This window comes from Solanum dulcamara, chromosome 5 (genome assembly GCF_947179165.1).
Source record: "Solanum dulcamara chromosome 5, daSolDulc1.2, whole genome shotgun sequence".
Taxonomy (NCBI): Eukaryota; Viridiplantae; Streptophyta; class Magnoliopsida; order Solanales; family Solanaceae; genus Solanum; species Solanum dulcamara.
In genome coordinates, this window is record NC_077241.1 from 74160583 (window position 1) to 74180685 (window position 20103).

At 32.7% G+C, this 20103-nt stretch overlaps 1 protein-coding gene across 2 annotated transcripts in view; it reads left to right on the plus strand.

The window, feature by feature from the left end:
- Positions 1–7123: 7123 nt before the first annotated feature.
- The window catches only part of LOC129889781 (uncharacterized), a 33578-nt gene continuing 20598 nt past the window's right edge, over positions 7124–20103 (plus strand). Inside the window, exons 1-9 of one of the 2 annotated variants that reach the window (XR_008766942.1) lie at positions 7124–7413; positions 8278–8371; positions 9309–9403; positions 9537–10057; positions 10160–10370; positions 10470–10775; positions 11361–11514; positions 11639–11776; positions 13451–13532. Coding sequence is in view for 1 of the 2 variants with exons in the window: in XM_055965230.1 (XP_055821205.1) it covers positions 7261–7413; positions 8278–8371; positions 9309–9403; positions 9537–10057; positions 10160–10370; positions 10470–10775; positions 11361–11514; positions 11639–11776; positions 13451–13532 (1754 nt within the window). In the remaining variant the exon portion in view is untranslated. The remainder of the gene's footprint in view (positions 7414–8277; positions 8372–9308; positions 9404–9536; positions 10058–10159; positions 10371–10469; positions 10776–11360; positions 11515–11638; positions 11777–13450; positions 13533–20103) is intronic. The other variant, XM_055965230.1, reaches the window with a different exon arrangement.

Genomic DNA, 20103 nt, shown 5'->3' on the forward strand with positions numbered 1-20103 from the left:
TAACTTATGTGATTCTAGGTAAGGGTTCTAGTTATCCTAAAGAGAAGGGGTTAAGCATCCTTTAAGATTCGTTGAAAACGATTACCGACCAGACTTAGGTTAAATAATTAAAACTAGAAATATTGCTAAATTTTTTGAAAATAAGGGTGAGTAATTAAGTGAGAAAAGTTTTTCGAATTTGAATTTAATAGACGAATATTGCACTTCGAGATTCTTTTCTATTTAGAATGGAATGACCTGCATCTCTACCAATAAATAATTACTTGTTTAAAACAACATAGTTGTAAAAAAAACACTAAAATATAAGCTTTACACATAAATTAAGTGCATGTTTTAAAAAAATATTTTTTCCTAGTAGCTTGGCCTTAAAGAAAGATATTGATCTCTTTTATATAAAAAATAGAAAGTTGCCACTGCGATGACTCATTTTTCTAATTAAAAATACCCAAACCCGGACATTTATATAACATTAGTTATTGCATCCAAGAATGAGAACATATTGGAATTACACAAGCAAATTTAACATATAATAGTAATAATAATAATACTAATAATAGTAGTAGTAGTAGTAGTAGTAGTAGTAGTAATAATGATAATAATAATAATAATAACAATAAAAATAATAATAATAACAATAATAATAATTAATAATAATAACAATAATAATAATAATAACAATAATAATAACAGTAGTAAAAAAATAGTAATAATAACAATAATAATAATAATAATAGTAATAATAATAATAACAATAATAATGATAATAATAGTAATAATAATAATAACAACAATAATAATAATAATAACAATAATAATAATAACAATAATAATAATAATAATAATATTAATAATAATAATAATGATAATAATAATGATAGTAAAAATAATAATAATAACAGTAATAAAAATAATGATATTAACAATAATAATTATAATAATGATAATAATAATGATAGCAAAATTAATAATAATAACAATAATAAAAATAATAATACTAACAACAACAACAACAACAACAATAATAATAATGATAATAATAATAATAAAAAATAGTAACAATAACAATAATAATGATAATAATAATAATAATAATAACAACAACAATAATAACGATAATAATAATAATAATAACAATAATAATAAAAATAATAATAATAACGATAATAATAACAATAACAATAATATTATTATTATTATTAATAATGATAGCAAAAATAATAATAATAACAGTAATAAAAATAATGATACTAACAATAATAATTATAATAACGATAATAATAATGATAGCAAAAATAATAATAATAACAGTAATAAAAATAATAATACTAACAACAACAACAACAACAACAACAATAATAATAATAATAATAATAATAATAATAATAATAATAATAACAACAATAGTAATAATAACAGTAATAATAATAATAATAAAACTAATAAAAATAACAATTGTAATAAAAATAACAACAATAATAACGATGATAATAATAATAACAGTAAATAAAATAATAATAATAATAATAACTGTAATAATAAAAGGGTAATAATAATAAATATAATAATAATAATAAATGATAATAATAATAACGATAATAATAATAATGATAATAATAGTAACGATAATAATAATAATAATAATAAATGATAATAAAAATAATAATACTAACAACAACAACAACAATAATAACAATGATAATAATGATAATAATAATAATAGTAATAAAAATAATAATAATAACAACAATAATAATTATAATAACGATACTAATAATAATAATAACAATAGTAATAATAACAATAATAATAATAATAATAACAAAACTAATAATAATAACAATCGTAATAAAAATAACAACAATAATAACGATGATAATAATAATAACAGTAAATAAAATAATAATAATAACTGTAATAATAAAAGGGTAATAATAATAAATATAATAATAATAATAATAAATGATAATAATAATAATAACAGTAATAGGAATAATAATAATAATAACAACAACAATAATAACGATAATAACAATAATAATAATAAAAATAATAATAACAACAAAATGTTGAAAATATAAGCAGCCGGGATTGACTCGGAGTGAGACCATCTTGTTTTGTTTGCTATTCAAGAAGTCTGAGATATCGGCTCTATGTGAGGAAATGATGATTATATCGAGTCTCAAAGACTCAAATTTTCTTAGAGTCCCAAATCAAGACTCCATTTTTTTGCTCCGAAAGTGTTCATGCAAATAATAAGAGAGTGAGGAAATTAGCAATATGATTCAACCCCCCCCCCTCCCCTTTTTTAGGATAATATTTTATCATAACAACTAGGGATGTACAGGGCAAACCGATAAACCGCACCAAACCGACAAATCGAACCAAATCGGAAAAAAAATCGACTAGTGGTTTGGTTTGATTTGGTTTGGTGTTTGAAAAAAAAATTCGACCATTATAGGATAGGTTTGGTTTTAACTAAAAAAAGTCAAACCGAACCCAAACCGACCCGATTATAGATATACTACTTTTAAATTATGTTATACATAAAAATATTTATTAAAATATAATTTATAAATATTTTTTAAAAAAAAATCATAATTTTTATTTTCTTTCTTATATTTAGATTTGGACTTGAGAAGCCCATCTAAATAATATACAAATAAAGTCATCTTATAAAGTTATATTATAAAGTTAAAACTTCAAACAGTGTTCTTCCTCCATCTTATACGTTGATATTTTGTACTAGAACTCTTTTTAAGAAGCACTGCTCTGTGTTTTTTATTAGATACTATGAAAAATCCGAAAAACCCGAAAAACCCAAAAAAACTCGAAAAATCCGAAAAAAATTAATATCGAAAAACCCGACTTTATTGGTTTGATTTGGTTTATAGATTTAATAACCCGACATAAATGGTTTGGTTTGGTTTGTAAAAAATCCGAACCAACTCGGTCCATGTACATCCCTTATAACAACAACGAAAACAAAAGAATATAAATTAAATATTACCTGTTGCAGGACAGTGAACGGGGATACCTCGTTCACGAATCTATCCTTGCTGTTCGAGTAAAACCCAATGTAGTAGAGAGAAAAATCAAAAATTCTTTTAAGAAAAATATGCAACTCTCTCTTTTGAAACTTTTCTGTCTGCCCTTCTCCCCTCTAATTTTTTTTTGAATCTCCAATATATATAGCGATATGCGGATAAAATAAAATAGGGAATGACAGATGAATAAAATAATACGGAATGGGCGGATGAATAAAATAATACGGAATGAGCGAATGAATAAAATAACACAGAATGGACGGATATATCTATTTTAATAGGGATAGGCGGATGTTAGTATATTAATATAGTATTAATATAGGGCATGGGCGGGGGCACGCGTGGAATATAATATTAATATAGTGATATGGGGAGGGGCACGCAAGGGGGAGATTAATGTATATATATTATATTTTTATTTTATTTTTTAGTATTGTTTTTTTTTTATTTATTTTTTTTGAAAAAGGGAATTTTGTAAAGTGTAGAAATTGAGAAACTATTTAATGATTTTATTATAGTGAGGTGTAGATTAATTTATGTGTAGGATATAGATAGAATGCGATGTGGGAATTGGGGGATGATATATATTATTTGCATGATTATAGTATTAATGTAGAAATTAAAATATTGTTATTATAATATTAATTATGTACTATTTAGGGAGAGAAATGAAACGTAAAATTAATTAGTGAATTCGGTTAAAAAATCAAATAAGATGAATTAATATCAATTAATTAACAAGCTTCTTAATTTTTAACAAAAATAAAACAATTAACCTAATTGTAACCAATTGCTAATTTATGAAATAATTAATAATAACAACAACAACCCAGTGAAATCCCACAACGTGGGGTCTAAGAGAGTAAAGTGTACGCAGAAATAATTATTACTAATAATAAAAAAAATCTTTTTTATAGGTCGATTTTGAATATTACTAAAAGGTAATAACTATATAACAAAAAAACTGTATATATTATGAAGATGACAAAATTATTTAAAATAATCTTGAAAATATTTGTGATTTTATAAAAGCCAGTTATTTTGATTTATTTAAAATTGAAGAAAGCTAAAATGAAAAATAAAATGAGTAAACATCAATTAATCAAAAATAAGATGAGTAAACATCAATTAATCAACAATCAAGATGGTTATGATATGACGAAACCTGCTCAAGAAAAACAGGAGACATAACAGTTGATAAAACCTTGGAAGAGGTTAAGACGCCTGAAAATGATAAAGAAAATTCAATAAATTATGTCTCATCAGGAAAAATATGGAACCAAAATAATGCAATTGTCGACAATGATTTTGCTTATAATGTTGCTATTGAAATAATGCAATAAAATGGGGATCTTGAACCAAGATTTGTCGATGAATGTAGACAGAGGAATGATTGGCCGAAATGGAAAGATGCAATTCAAGTTGAATTAGTTTCGCTGGGTCTTTGTGCGAAAACGAAATGAGAAAAATAAAATCGTAAGATATAAAGCACGACTTGTGGCACAAGTTTTTTTGCAAAGACCTGACATTGATTATATGGAAACATGTTCTCCTGTGGTGGATACAATCACTTTCAGGTATCTTATATATATATGACAGTTCATGAAAAATTTGGCATGCATCTGATGGATCTCGTTACAGCCTATATATATGGTTTTCTGGATAACGATATTTTTATAAAAATTTCTGAAATATATAAAGATTCCCGGAAAACTTGTTCAATAAAACTTCAAAAAACTTTATATGGGCTGAAATAATCAGGGTGAATGTGGTACAGTCGTCTTAACAAATATTTGTTAAAAGAATGATATAAAAATGATCCAATTTGCCCTTGTGTCTTTATGAAAATGTCTGGATCTAAATTTGTCGTAATAGCAGTATATGTTGATGATTTGAATATTATCGAAACTCTTGAAGAACTTTCAAAGGCAGTAAAATGTCTGAAAAGAGAATTTGAAATGAAAGACCTCGGAAAGATAAAATTTTGTCTTGGTCTACAAATTGAATATTTTGCAAATGAGATATTTGTCCATCAATCACTATATACAAAAAATATTTTAAGGAGATTTTACATGAATAAAGCACATCCACTGAGTATCCCAATGATTGTGAGATCTCTTGATATTAATAAAGATCCATTTTGACCTCATTAAAATGATGAAGAGCTTGTTGGTGCTGAAATATCATACCTTAGTGCAATTGGTGCATTAATGTATCTTGTCAACAATTGTAGACCAGATATAGCTTTCTCAGTAAACTTGTTAGCAAGATTTAGTTCTTCTCCAACGCGAAGACACTGGAATGGAATTAAGCATATATTTAGATACCTCTGAGGGACCGCAGATATGAGATTGTTTTACTCAAATGAATCCACGTCAGAATTGATTGATTATGCAGATGCAGGATATTTGTCTGTCCCCATAAAGGTCGATCGCAGATGGACTATTTATTTACATATGGTGTTACAGCTATATCATGGCGTTCAACAAAGCAAACTATGATTGCCACTTCTTCAAATCATGCAGAGATAATAGTCATTCATGAAGCAAGTTGAGAATGTGTTTGGTTAAGATCAATAACTTAACACATTCAAGAAACATGTGGTCTTTCTTTGACAAGAGACGCTCCAACAATATTACATGAAGACAATGCTTCATGTATAGCTTAATTAAAGGGAGGATACATTAAAAGAGACAGAATAAAACATATTTCATCAAAATTCTTCTTTATCCATGATCTTCAAAAGAAAGGTGAAATAGATGTTCAACAAATTCGTTCAAGTGATAATTTAGCAGATATGTTCACCAAGGCCTTGCCAACTTCATCCTTTGAAAAATTGAGATACAAGATTGGAATGCGTCATCTTCGAGATATTAAATGATGTCTTCATCAGAGGGAGTATAATACGCGCTGCACTCTATTTTTTTTAGTCTAGGTTTTGTCCACTAGGTTTTCCTAACAAGGTTTTTAATCAGGCAACATTCAAGGCGTATTATCAAATGGTTGTCCTCTTTTTTCTTCACTAGACTTTTTCCCACTGAGTTTTTTCTAGTAAAATTTTAACGAGGCACAATATTTATGAATGTTCACGATAACTATGTAAATTATTTCTTGTAAAGTTCTTAATGAGGTATATTTCACGTGGATTATTCTTATCATGTGGGGCCCACTTAAAAGTGGGCAAGATGGGCAAGTTGCCCACTTGGTCTTCTCTACTTTGATGGCTATAAAATGCCTTCTCTTCTCAAATGTAAAGATAGATACATACAAAATTCTCTTCTGTTCTCCTTTCTTTTCTCTTACTCTATCCTCCTTATTTTGTTAAGTTAGTGTATTTTATAACATCTCTATCTTTTTCTTTTTTAATGATTTATTATTTTATTTTATTTTTCCTTTTTTTATAATTTTTTTGATACAATAAAAAATATTACTAAAAAGTTATGAGATTGCTCATTAGTCATTAACTATATCTACTTAAATCTACTACCACGGAAAACTCCATTTTCTTGATTACATTCTCTTGTACAAGCAAATTTTCTACATATTGAAAACTCGAAAAAAATCGCACATTTATTTTGCCTCTCTTCAAATGTGGATAATAATCGCTTTATGAACTATCAACAAATATGTGCAGTTTTCAATAATTACACTTAGAAAATGAAAATATATAATGTCTTGTTTTAATAAGCTTGACATCAAGTAGATATTTCATTTTTATTTCTACTTCTTTATATTCCATCATTTTTATAAACTGTAATACTTGTTTGATGCTCCATAACTGTGTGGTAAAATTTGAGTAGGTCTCGTTACCTTAATATCTCAATATCCACTTTCTTTGATGATCTCTAAAATTTTTGTAAAAAAACAACAGTTCCCGTTTGTGTCTTCATGCTGCCATTACCTGACTTGTCCAGTTTCTCCATGATAGAAAACTGCATATTTGAGACAAAAATAAAGTAGGGGCTCTTATGAGAAAGAAAAAAAAGTAAAAGATGACATGTGTATATATACAAACCTTGAGGTATATATGGACATTTTCCCGAAGTTTTAACATACAAAATGGAAATACGAAAAAGTAGGAGGACATATTTCAAAAATTCAAAACGTCTCCTTAAACCTCCGGCTGCTGGCGCTCTTCTGGGTTTAGGGTTTATAGGCACCAAAAAATTAGCCGTTAAAACTCCATTCGCCGGAATTGGACTCGCCGATAAATTCAATGGACCCAATAGTTGATTCACTTCTAAGAAGTTTCCGGCAAGTACCTCCGGCAGCAATTCCGGCGATGCTGGACTGTATTTTGGCTTCAACAAACTCTGCTCCTTCATCAGTTTTCTCTAGTCTCCTGGAAAAGTTCCCCAGTTTCAGCAAGGTATGCTGGTTCTTTATGCGACACTATTTTTTTAGTCTGTAATTGGCCAAGAAGGAATGTTATTATAAGCCTTTTTTCTGTTTTATGTGATACTCTTTCATTTTAAGTATGTCCCGAATTTTTTTTGATATCAACTGAGCTGAAACAGAGATTGTAGAATGAAAGTAGGGATTTTTGCATAAATAGCTACCTGGATTCACTGTTTACTTTTCCTGATCAGTGTACATGAATTATACATTGATTGTGCATGGTTATATATATATTACACATTCACTAGCTAATTTGCTGCACCATTTTTTTTTTAAAAAAAATAATAGAGGCACATGTAGGATTTTGAATCAGTGGGTGCGAACCCAATTCTCTTTTGTGATAGTGTGTATGAACTTGATGTGAATTTTTTTCCTGAAAAATAATAACTGTTTATATAGAGGTCGAATTGAACTTGCATCCGCTTTGTGCATTCTCCTTCGGATTGTTTCTTATAAGAAATAGTTTTTTGATAAGTTTTTCGTTTAGTAAATTGTTCGCGTATCATAAGGAGAAATTTAAAAAAAAGAAAGGAAAAAAGGTATGTGAATCTGATATCTGTTATGCGGAAAGATTCACATATCTAATGTTTCGTTAGAGATATATAAATCATAAAGCTTCACTGGAATCAGATTAGCATATCCCTTTTTCTGGGAAATAAATCCTCTATCATTGTTTAAAATATGCTTTATTGTTATCTTTGATCATTGAGACTTGGAAGTTTTGATATCATTTTCTTGTTCTTTCCTGTGTACTATATTCTCATTGATGTGAGATTTGGAGTGAAAAATAATTTGATTGTTAATTATTCTTTGGTGTTTGGTGCTTTTGGTGTAGGGTATGATAGATGGGAGCAAATATTTGGATTTTGAGCAGCGCAATTGTATTGTTTCGTTTGTTAGTGCAATCTGTCATCTTCTGAAGAAGTCAGGTCAGTTTCCTGGAATTTGTTCCGCATCAGACTTATTCATCACTGTGCTTTAATGATCACTTCTGTTAAGTAAGAAATAGTCATAATTCAACAATATTTACCCCCACTTTTAATAATTCTAATCTGATCCCCATATATTTCATTAATTTGCCCTATTCAAAAGTTGAATTATGACTATTTCTTACTTAAATATTGAAAGATAAATTTCTTTCAATATAAGAGAAGGAAGGAAAAAAATAAACCGGAAGGCACTTGTAAAATAAAACAAAGAAAGAGGTCATGTGGGCAATTATAATTGAATGGCTACTTTGACATTTCATTTCATTTTTCTCTTTCAAGATTTAAATGTATGAATTTCTTTTGCATACATTTTGGTTCCTTTCATAAGATAATATAGGTTTCGTTGTTTCACATTGTTATATGTTAGACTTTGGTTTGAACTCTTCAACTCAATCCATTAGAATATAGGAAATAGTTAATGGGTTAGGCACAAACTCAAGAAGCTTACAATTGTCAAACTTCAAGTGCTAGATGTAGTGAACTAGTAGGACAAGCATTAAGGTCCCTTAATCAGCTTGGTAATTCACCTTGACTGAGTGGTCTTCAGTTAACCACTTTAAATACTCTGCACTTGAATCATTTACATATAAACATCATGGATATCAAAATAAAATTATTTTAAAAGTCCTTTGTGGCTTGCCATACAGAAATTTAGGTCTGCTTCTGGTTGTGAATTTATGTCACATCATTATGGAGCTTGCCTATCTTAGGATCATATTCGTTCCTCCAAATATTTTAACCATTGTGGTCTGTGAGGCTTGGAAATATTAGTTTGTTAGCCAGATATTGTTTGTTGTGTTCTAGTTGTAGGCTTCAAATTTTTTCATTTGGCCCAAAACTTTGTACTGGCCTTATACCTTTTAAACCTTTTCTGCAGGAGCTGAGACTAGATATATGCAGTTATTGATTTGGAAAATATTTCTTCCCCTAATGAAGCTCGTTCATTCCAATGATCGTGAATTATTTAACAAGGTAAACATGTTCATTGAATTGAATAAGGATGTAGTTTCAAAAATCTGTGGACTTTATATTATATGTGATGTGATTTGTTTTTGCCAAAATTTTGGTTCTGATGTTCTCCCATTAAACGTGATGATGGGTTTAGGTTGCAGGTATGACTTTCAGTGTTGTCGCTGATACAAACAGTTGGGGAGTTGTTGAAGTGACTATTATCCCATTTTTGTTAAGATTGGTTGGACTATCTATGGGTGAGATTCAAAGCGAAGAGTTAGATGCTAATAAGTTGTGCCAGACTTCTAAAAATTCAGAAGACCTGCATTTGGAGCCACAGTGCACACTATATGACAATCTTGTGCAATGCAATCCTAACTATTTCCCGTTGCCTGTTTCTTGTCATATTTTAACATTGATACTAGATTCTTCTCAGCAAAGTTTACATACTGTGAAATCAGTAGCTGGATTGGATTTCGTAGATGGATGCTGCACAGATAGATTTTCTGCGAAGTTTCTTTGGGATCTTTGCAATATTACCATTAAAATGCTTCCACAAAGCTTGGAGCATCGATCTTCTGCAATTACTTTTTTCCTTCCCTCCATATTCAGAGCACTTGATTCTCATTCTGCTTTTGAATTCTCAATTAATGGACAGAACTATATACTTTCTCGGTAAAATTCTCTTGGTTTTCCATTGACATGAAATGATGATTACTGGTTGACGTATAAGTGTATGAATTCTGAACTGATGCCGCTTGTTTAATTGTTGTTTAGGAAAAGTATTTTAGAGAAGCTATGGAAAAGTTGCAAGACATTGTTTTCTTTGGGGGCACTGGAGAGAAGAGATGCGTATGCTATACTCTCTCTGTACCTGTCTTTCTTTACTTATACTGATGAATGCCAATATAGTTATATGAGTAGCACGACAGAAATGTTTGATTTGAGAGCTGAGAAGCAATTCTGGGATGAAATGAAAAAAGGCTTGGTATGTTATGTATCTACTATAATGTGTTTCCGTTGTTTGATAGTAGCGCTTGCTACAAATATCTTGTTTTCTATTATCTAATACCTGTAATCTTCTTAGGTTGATAAGGAGAGCTCGGTGAGGAAGCAATCATTATATATATTGAAGAGAACCATAAATTTAGATGAGAAAAACCAGTGTCAAACTAGTGTTAAAACCATAGATGAGAGAAGTTTAGCCCATCATGGTATGACTAAAAGGGAAAGGTGGGCTGAGGAGGAAGCTATGTCCCTTGGGGTTGGGATAATTCGCAAGACAAGTGATTTTCTCTCCAGTTACTACCAGAAATGGGAGGCATTTTTTCTTCTTTATGAAATGCTCGAAGAGTATGGCACTCACTTAGTTGAAGCAGCATGGAATCACCAGGTTTGATCATACGATGTCAAATACTTTCACATTCTCTTTGCATAGCTGTGAAACTTCTGTTGGTTATCAAAAAACAATTAGCAACGTAAAGGAATTTTCCTGAACCCTCATGTCTGGATTCTTTATTAATTTATTGATAAGAAATAAAGGAATTAATTTTAGGTGTTTTGCTTGACTAGAGTGTTGGTTATCAAAAAAACAGTTAGCAATGTACTTTTCATACGATACTGTGACGAAGGAATTTCCTTGAACTCTCATGTTAGGTTGCTTTATTAATTTATTGATTAGAAATAAAGGAATTAATTTTAGGTGTTCCTTTTGACCAGAGTGTTGAGATTTTAAAAACTAAAACCAAGAAAGTAAAAGGTTTGTGATTTTAAAAATCTGATTATAGGTCCGTGGACGGTCTTATGTGCATTTCTATTCCAGATCATTTTCCCCTCTGACTTTATCCATTTTCTGTATAGGTTTCCTTTTATGTGTAATTTGATTTGCTGCTGAAGTTTATGGATTCTAGTCATATGGGTGTACCGTCGCTATCACATACTAACAGACACTCTACTGTATAATTAATTTTCCCTGCAGATGACCTTGTTGCTTCATTCCTCTTCGTCTCCAGAGAATTCAGTAAAAACCATTAATGGAAATGTGTGCCGTACTTGGATGGATAGTTCAGAAGAAATTTTTGAGTGGTTAGCTGTATTGTGGGAACGTGGTTTTTGCCATGATAATCCTCAAGGTAGAGGGAAAAAAATAGTAGACTGAAATATTTATGGTAGAGAACACTTATCTGATAGATTGTGTAAGGATTTGCCTTTAGTATTCTGCGACATTTTTTATTCCTTTCCTTTTTCCCATTGCAGTTCGGTGCTTGGTCATGCAGTCATTTCTGAGTACAGAGTGGACAAAATACAACCACTGTGCAAAGTTGGTTCCGCAAAATTTCTTAACTGGTTCACTTGTAGAAGGATTGAATGATCCTGTGCACAACAAAGATTTTGGTACGTTTATCTCTATATTACTTATAGCACATGTAGGTCTCTGTGGTCCATATTTTCCTTTGTTGCTAAAGTGGCGTTTTACAAGTGGCTGATGGGTGTGGGGGCAAATCAGAGGCAGATTCCGTATTCAAAGTTTATGGGCTCTAAATTTGATGTTTATGAGTTCTGAAATTTATTACATGTACATATTAAGTGAATTTTTTAACACATGTACAAGGTTTGGACCAAAGCTAATGGGTTCTTCCGAAATCCTTACTTTCCATGCTAGCTCCGCCCTGATGCAAATGGAACATGAATGACCTCTGCTACCTTGTGATTGTATTTGGGTTGCCTGATTTTGGAATTTGTTGACACTTAAGGGCTATATCTTTAGTATTATGAAACTGGCATATCAAAAGCTTTAAAATTAATTACTATGGGCAGACCTTTGGTTTTGATGTACGAAGGAAAATATTTGAGTCAGGCTACTCCTTTCTCTCCTGGAAAATTGGAACTCAAACTGTCCATTTTGGATGTACCAAAATGAAACAAAGGCACTTATCATTAGTTTATACTTCATGGGGTGGGTGGGTTGGGGTTGATCTTGGAATAATACAGGGTCTTGGAAGATGGATGGAGGACTCAAAATATTACGCTTCCCTATGAGTGCAGATCATGGAGAAAATATCAGGAAGGGAGGGGAAGAGTTTAATGAGAATGCATCATTCAGGGTGGGTGATGGGAGTAGGGTAAGTTTTTGAGGACATAAGTGTGGAGAACACTTTGAGCATCACATTCCCAAACATATATAGAATTTCAGGCCAAAAAAGGAGATGCCATTCCAGCAGCTTAGCTCAGAAAATATATCATGGAGGCGAAAGTCTAGATGCTTGTGGTTTAAAGCAGGGACAAAAAGACTAAATTCTTCCAGAAGGTTGCTAACTCAAACATGAGATACAGCAATGACGATAAACTACGAGTGGGAAAGGAGATTATTGTAGATAAATAGCTCTTTAAGGAAGAAATCCTTACTTTCTATCAAAACCTTTACAGAGTGGATGAACATTTGAAACCTACACAAAGCTTCAAGGGGATGAGAGTGATAACTATTGATGAAAAGGAAGGGTCTGGAAACTACCTTCAGTGAAGAAGAAGTGCTAGCTGTAATCATGTCTTGTACCCCTGATAAAGCACCTGACTCAGCTGGTTTAACAATGGCCTTCTATCAAAAAAAAATTAGGCCACAGTCAAACCTGAGGTTCATAGTGCTCTCAATCATTTTCATCATAACTGTCATATGGTAAAGTCCTTCAATGCCTCATTCATTGCCCTCATCCCAAAGAGAAAAGTAGATACCAAGAGTTCAAAATCCAAACCCATGACTAACCATCAGTGCAAGCCCTAGATGGAAATTAGTCAATGAGTTGAAGCCTAGCTTCTGGTGAATAAGATCAACATAGCCATTGATGTAGTTTCAAAAATGTAATTCTTACTTGACACAGGGATGGACTTCCTAAGCTCCTTGAGAAAAAAAGGAGAGAAGTCCTATGTTTCTTTTCTCTTGGTGCTTGGTTAATTAATATATTTCATTATCTTAACGAAGATTTAGCAACATTCTATACCCTTTCAGACATACTGTCGGAATACTTGTATCATGACTGTACTGATTCTTTTATTTGTGCATATGTTTCATAGGTGTAAGAGGAGTTTACTCTACCTGGACAATTGAAGCTGCTGGCCAATTTTTTTCCCGGTACAGTAGTTATCTGGATGAAAGGTATGCTATCACATATTGATTAATTTTTACTTAGGATTATACTGATTAGTATCCTATAATTTTTATTGAGATGGAACTAGTGGCGATATAATGCTATTTATGAATTGGAATAGAGTCACAGTCTTATTAAAGGGATTGTGTGTATGGCAGCTAACTATTTAAACTTAACCCTGTAGGGAAATAGTAATGGAAGTTTTCTGTTGAGGAGAATACTTTGTACAAGGAAGTAACTAAAGTGAAGTATAGGAAAGTCTCCTTGGAGGGTGTCTTGACGAGGTGATTCAAACATATGGGATTACTTATGAAAGAGACTATAAAGGGGATAAAAGAGTTCAGTCAGTTAGCAAAATCTGTTGGCTACTTAGTTCATGTAGGGTTCAATTCCCTTTCATTTTTCTGATAAAAAATATCTGTAGGTTACTCAGTAGGAAAATGGGAATTTTTCAGGTTTTGTCTTGAAGTTCGGCGTGGTGATTCTGCTCTAAAAGATGAATTTCCTCATCTGTTTTGAATGGCAAATGCTAAAGCATCCACAGTACCCCATATACTTAATAAGTAACATTGTGGGTACTCCTGAAGTTTAACAAAAACAAACTGTTACGAGTGTTAGTCCTAATCTACAAAATCGTGACCTTGCTTCTCATGGAGAATATTTCAGAGCGAACTTCAGAAAGAAAAGTTATCTGTGAGGAAAGAAAGATGTTTTTGCAATAAAAATAAAATTTGTTTATCTTGAAATTTTCTAGATTGTTAACAACTATTGAGGATCATTGAACAAGAGTTTTGGGAAAGATGAAATCGTAGCCCTATCAAGTCCTATGCATCAGAAAAGGCACCAAGACCTGACGTATACCAAATTAGGCTTTTTTTGCAGAAGGCCTGGGACATAGTCAAATTAGGCTCTTTTTTGTAAGGTCAATAATTTTATAAATAATAATTAAAAAAACCATATACAAGCTGTATACCAAAAAGTAGAGCATCAACACCAAAATATGGTCCTCTATGAAAGAGATTCAATCATCTCTATGCATATGGGTCTCATAGGTACACCACAAAGAAACTAGAAACATAAGACTATTTTGTAATTTTACAATATCACTATCAACCCCTTTGAATGCTCTCATATATCTCTCTCTCCAAAGAACCCACATGATGGCTAATGGAGCAACATCCCATGCCGTCCATCTTCTCTTCCTCATAAATGCCCAATTATGTAAGACCTCCTTCACTGTACCTGGCAGCACCTATTGTATTCCAAACCAATTTATGACCATCGACTACATCCGTGCATCCACCTTGCTATGCAACAAAAGACAATCTACATCTTCTGCTGAACATCTACACTTGAAGCACCAGCTAACATGGGTGATCTTCCTCTTTCTCAGGTTCTCTGTTGTTAGTATCACTCCCTTCCTTGCTAACCATACGAAAAAGCACACCTTGGGCACCCTAGGAATCCAAATAGAACAAGGTAGAATGATTGTTTCCTCTCTCTCTTAGCAATATCTGGTAATATGATTTAACAGTGAACAAGCCATCCCATCAGTTTCAAAAAAAATATGATTTAACAGTGAACAAGCCATCCCTGCTCTCTCTACCTCCACAAATCAACACTATCATGATTCATGTGGAGTTTTGCTGGTATAATAGATCAATTAAGCTATGAAATCCTTTCATTTATGCGATATTATGGAGCCATGAATCATTTCCATCGGTCTTGTGAGATGATAAGATCCTGCAATGCTTTATTTATTGCATTGATTCCAAAGAGAAAGAGCCATGAGTCATTTCCACTAATTTTGTAAAATGATGAGATCCTGCAATGTTTCATTTGTTGCATTGATTCCAAAGAGAAGGCTATTGAACTAAAACTATATAGACCTGTAAATCTGATTGAAGACAATGTCTATAAGATTGCTGCAAAGATCTTAGTTGAAATGTTGAAAACGTAATTTACAAGCTAGTTTATGGGCACCGAATTGCATTTACAAAAAGCAGACAAATCATTGATGCATCTGTCACTGCCAATGAGGTATTGCATCTCTCACTTGTACTCATCGACACTGTCCCAGGGGGTTGCCCTACTTATTTTATGTTTCTATTTCCCATCCTTTTAGAGGTTCAAAAGAAGTTAGACAGAATCAGAAGGAATTTTTATGGGAAGACAACAATAAATTACACACATTTCATTTGGTGAAATAGGGAAGTGACTACCTAAAATACATGGTGGTTTGGGCATATAAACATGGCTACTCACAAACAGATGCTTACTCATGAAGTTTCTGTGGAGGTATGTGCAGGAAGAACAAGCAACCTGGAAGAAAGTGGTAAATGTAAAACATGGGGTCCATAGTAACTGGTGTACTAAACCTCTGGGGCAGCACATCAGGTTGGACTGCTCATAATCAAACTTGAGCGGTGTTCAGTTCTCAGTTCTCAAGGGTGGATGTCTGACACTGCTCTTTAGTTGGACTAATTATGCTCGTGTAAATGATGTAGGTTCTTTTGTCGATTTCATTGTCTCTCTGAGCCTGGCTCAATAACCCTCTTTTGCTTTTTGATTAGCTTCCTATGCTTAAAGGCCTACTATTGTTGGAGCTAACATATCTTGCAACTTTGCATCTTTGTGATGCCAGCTATACAAAACCTTACTTCATCAAAAAAAGAGTGGTGTTCGACCATAACAACAGATTTCAGATGGTCATGGGGCATATGTTAAGTGTGGGAAAGATAAGTGGCTAGGGGACTTAACATTGCAAAATGACTTTCCAAACCTCCATCAAATAGAAAACAGAGCATATTCAACTCTCTCTTAAAATTACGTTGATAACTGATTCCCACCTTGTAGAAGGAATGTGCAAGACCGAGAGCTGGGAGAACTACTCAGCCTCTTAAGAAAGAACGCGGAGGTGTATGGTCAATAAGCAGTTTCCAAATAAACTCATCTGGGGGACAAGAGATAAAGGGATCTACAAGTAATAACAGGATATATATGTCACGAACCAAGCAAGACCCTAGACGTGACACCGCGATTAGGACTCCGAGAGACCCCAATCAAGCCTCTTAGCATATCATACATGAGCATACATAAGGTAAGTAAGACAATAAGATAAAACATGAATGTGGAATAAAAGTCTCAATAAGGAAATCTCAACATAAGAGAAGTCAAGCTAAAATCTTCGAATAAATAGGATGACATAGACATAAAAAATCTAACATGCTTCTACTAGTCTAGACGGGGCATATGACAAACTCCTAACTCACCTAACATAAAGGAAGAAATAGTATAAAAACATGGAAAAGAGAACATAACAAGTTCGCCCTAGAATCATGAGGACTCACCAAAATAGCTAAGTAGAATGGTCGTCAATTAGCCATGAGCGAGATGCGAGTGATGATCGTCGAACCCTACATTATGATACAATGTAGGCAAAATATGCGTTAGTACATGAAATGTACTAAGTATGTGAGAAACATGCATGAATAAGAATAATCGGACATAATCAATATGAATATGTGAAAAAACTTTTCACAATTCATGGTTTCTTACTTGCAAACATACTTGAATCATAATTCATAACTTTCATAAATCATACATGATACTTCATGAAATCCATGATCACAAATACATAGTTTATACTTGAAATTCATAGCATAATGCATGGGTCCTTGTAAAATTCATTGAAAACATGTAATTAAGATTAAGCCATGCATGAATAGATCATTGTAATTAAATAAAAGTATAATTGAATTGACCCAATGCAAATTGATCAAAACTAGGGTTGAGGAGAAATTCATAAAAGAGATAATTTGAGAAACCTTTGGGATTCTATGGATGAAAGAAGATCCATGGATGAATTCCCATCAAAGCCATAGATGCAATTGGATTTGAGAGACTTGAACTTGAAGATCCTTGGAACCTTTAAATTGGAGAGGAAGCCAACCTCAGGAGGGAATTCTAGTGAGGGGATTTTTGTGTAGAGAGTAGTTGAGGGAATGAGGGATTAAGGAGGTTTTTGGATAGTTAATAGACTAGGAAAAACACCCAAAACGACTTAGCCTTGACAATTAATGAATGGGAAATGTCCAAAGTACCCCTTAAACTTTACAGTCGGATATGTTCCATAGATGCACCCTATGGTCCATGGAATGCAAAACGGGCCGTGAAAGGCCTCGTGAAGATCAAATCCCTGAAGCCCCCTTTTCCATGATAAGCTCTACAAGTCGTGGAGTGCCTGATGGGCCATAAAGGTCCCTCGTGAAAACACCTCCAAGCGACCACTGAACTCCCCTTTCCATGAAGGGGTTCTACGGGTCGTAGACCCTGTCGTGGACCTCGACTAGTATTTCCCTTTCTAAGCTCCCTTTCACGGGACCTCTGTACGGGCCGTGGTTCCTTTCACGGTTCGTACGGGGGTCCGTATAACCCCTTTTCACAAAACTCTTCACCAGTACTTCCACGTCTGCCTTTCAAGAGCCGTACAACCTTGTACGGACTGTACAAAGGCTCGTGAAAGCCTTGCACCAGAACTTTTCCTGAAATTTCTTTTCCAATTCAATTTTTTCCCACTTTTCAACTTCTAGGGTCTTGCAATATGTAACCTTACTAGCCACAATTAAATGGTGAACTATTGGCTTGGGAAGTTGATCTGGAAAACAAAACTACCCCCTCAAGTTGTTTGCCATAGTTGGACTGCATTGAATGAAGCTTGCCTCACTCAAGATAATCTTTACGGAAGGAGCATTCACACAATTAATAGATGCTACATGTGCCAACAAGATTTTGAACCAGTATGTATCTTTCTTTTGCATTGTGCAATAGCTTCACACATATGGAACATGTTCATTTCAATGCTAGGACTCAATTGGGCGATGCTTGAAAGTATTAAACATCCTTACAATAGTTGGAGTTCATGGAAAAGTTGGTAAATCCATCAGGATGATCTTGAGAATAATTCATGGATTTATCTTTTGAGTTATTTGGACAGAAAGGAATATAGGGTGCTTAAGTTGGTAAATCCATCAGGATGATCTTGAGAATAATTCATGGATTTATCTTTTGAGTTATTTGGACAGAAAGGAATATAGGGTGCTTTTTGTGATGGTTTAGCAACTCCAATTTACTCCCTTAAGGCTAATTGTTTGATTTTATTATGTAACTGGGATAATATCTTCCCTGTTACCTCACCTAACTAACTCATTTTTGGAATTTGTTAGCTCCCTTAACCACACATGTGCTTCCTAGAGGACATCTCTATAATTGTAAATTCTGCTAAACTCGGCTATATGATCATCCATTACTTCTTTCAATACGTTTCTCCTAGCCTTTAGACAAACAAATTTTCCAACACCCAAACCCAAAGCCTGTGTAACCCGATCTTGTATTTCCTACTTCTATAATACGTTATCAAAAACTTGAAAATTGCACATAGAGCTTATGTTGGTCTTAAAGCATTTATGTTTAGGATGACAGGTCTTCAAAATGAAATTATAAGTTTTTGGAGCCATTAGAAAATTCAGGTGGAGTCATCTTGATTACTTTTTTTAATCTCATCACGCTACTCAATAAGTTATCCCAAACATTTTACCACTCATTCAACCAAGGTTTTTTTAATCTAAAGAAAGTTATAGTCTGCGTGAGTAATTAGAATATCCAAGTATGGTACTTGCAAAATGATGACAATTTAAAGGGTTTATTAACCTTGCCACTCTTTTATAATATCTCTTACTTCATAAAAGAAAAACAATTGTTGAGGATCGAATATTTCCTACCAAGCAAATTTGAGGATCAAATATTTCCTAAGATAACTGGTAGGAATCTTTTCTCTCATTTTAGCGTGAGGCAAGGAAGTCAATAAAATTTTAGTTGGTCATTTTGTCATAGGTTAATTATAAGAAGATTTATCTGAAATGATTCATCTGAGTGCAATGCATGATGTGTGAGCTAAGTGCATGTTATGAATCACGAGTTTGAATCTTGCCACGGGCTCTTGCCTGGTAATTAAGCGAAGAAGAATCGAGATGCACCATTATCTATAAAGTCTCGAATGGTGTGCTATTTGGCCCTTGCGGATATCTCGGTATTACAAAAAATCATCTGAAATGGATGGTCTATTGAAGGAACACTCTTGAAGCACGAAATTATACACACAACACTCTTGATAAAGCAATTAAGGATCCGTACTATAGATTGCATGTAATCCATAAGCTCTCTCAAATGGAATGTATCACCAGTGTCTCCATTATTACTCTGCCATGCTTATCATCTCTTTATTATGCATTTTTTTTTTGGTATTTGGGTCTACACTTGATTGACAAGACTAGCAGAGGAGTTAATGCTAAGGTGGATGTTTGGAAACAGACCCTAGAGTCTAATGGGTTTAGGTTGAGCAAAACCAATATTGAATACTAGAAGTGCAAGTTCAATGAGGTGATGCTTGAGGCTGACGTGGAAGTGAGGCTTAAAACACATGTCATCCAAAAGAGAGGTTGTTTCAAGTATGTTGTGTATAGATGGAGAGATAGATGAGAATGTTACTCACTGTATTGGGGCAGGGTGGATGAAATAGAG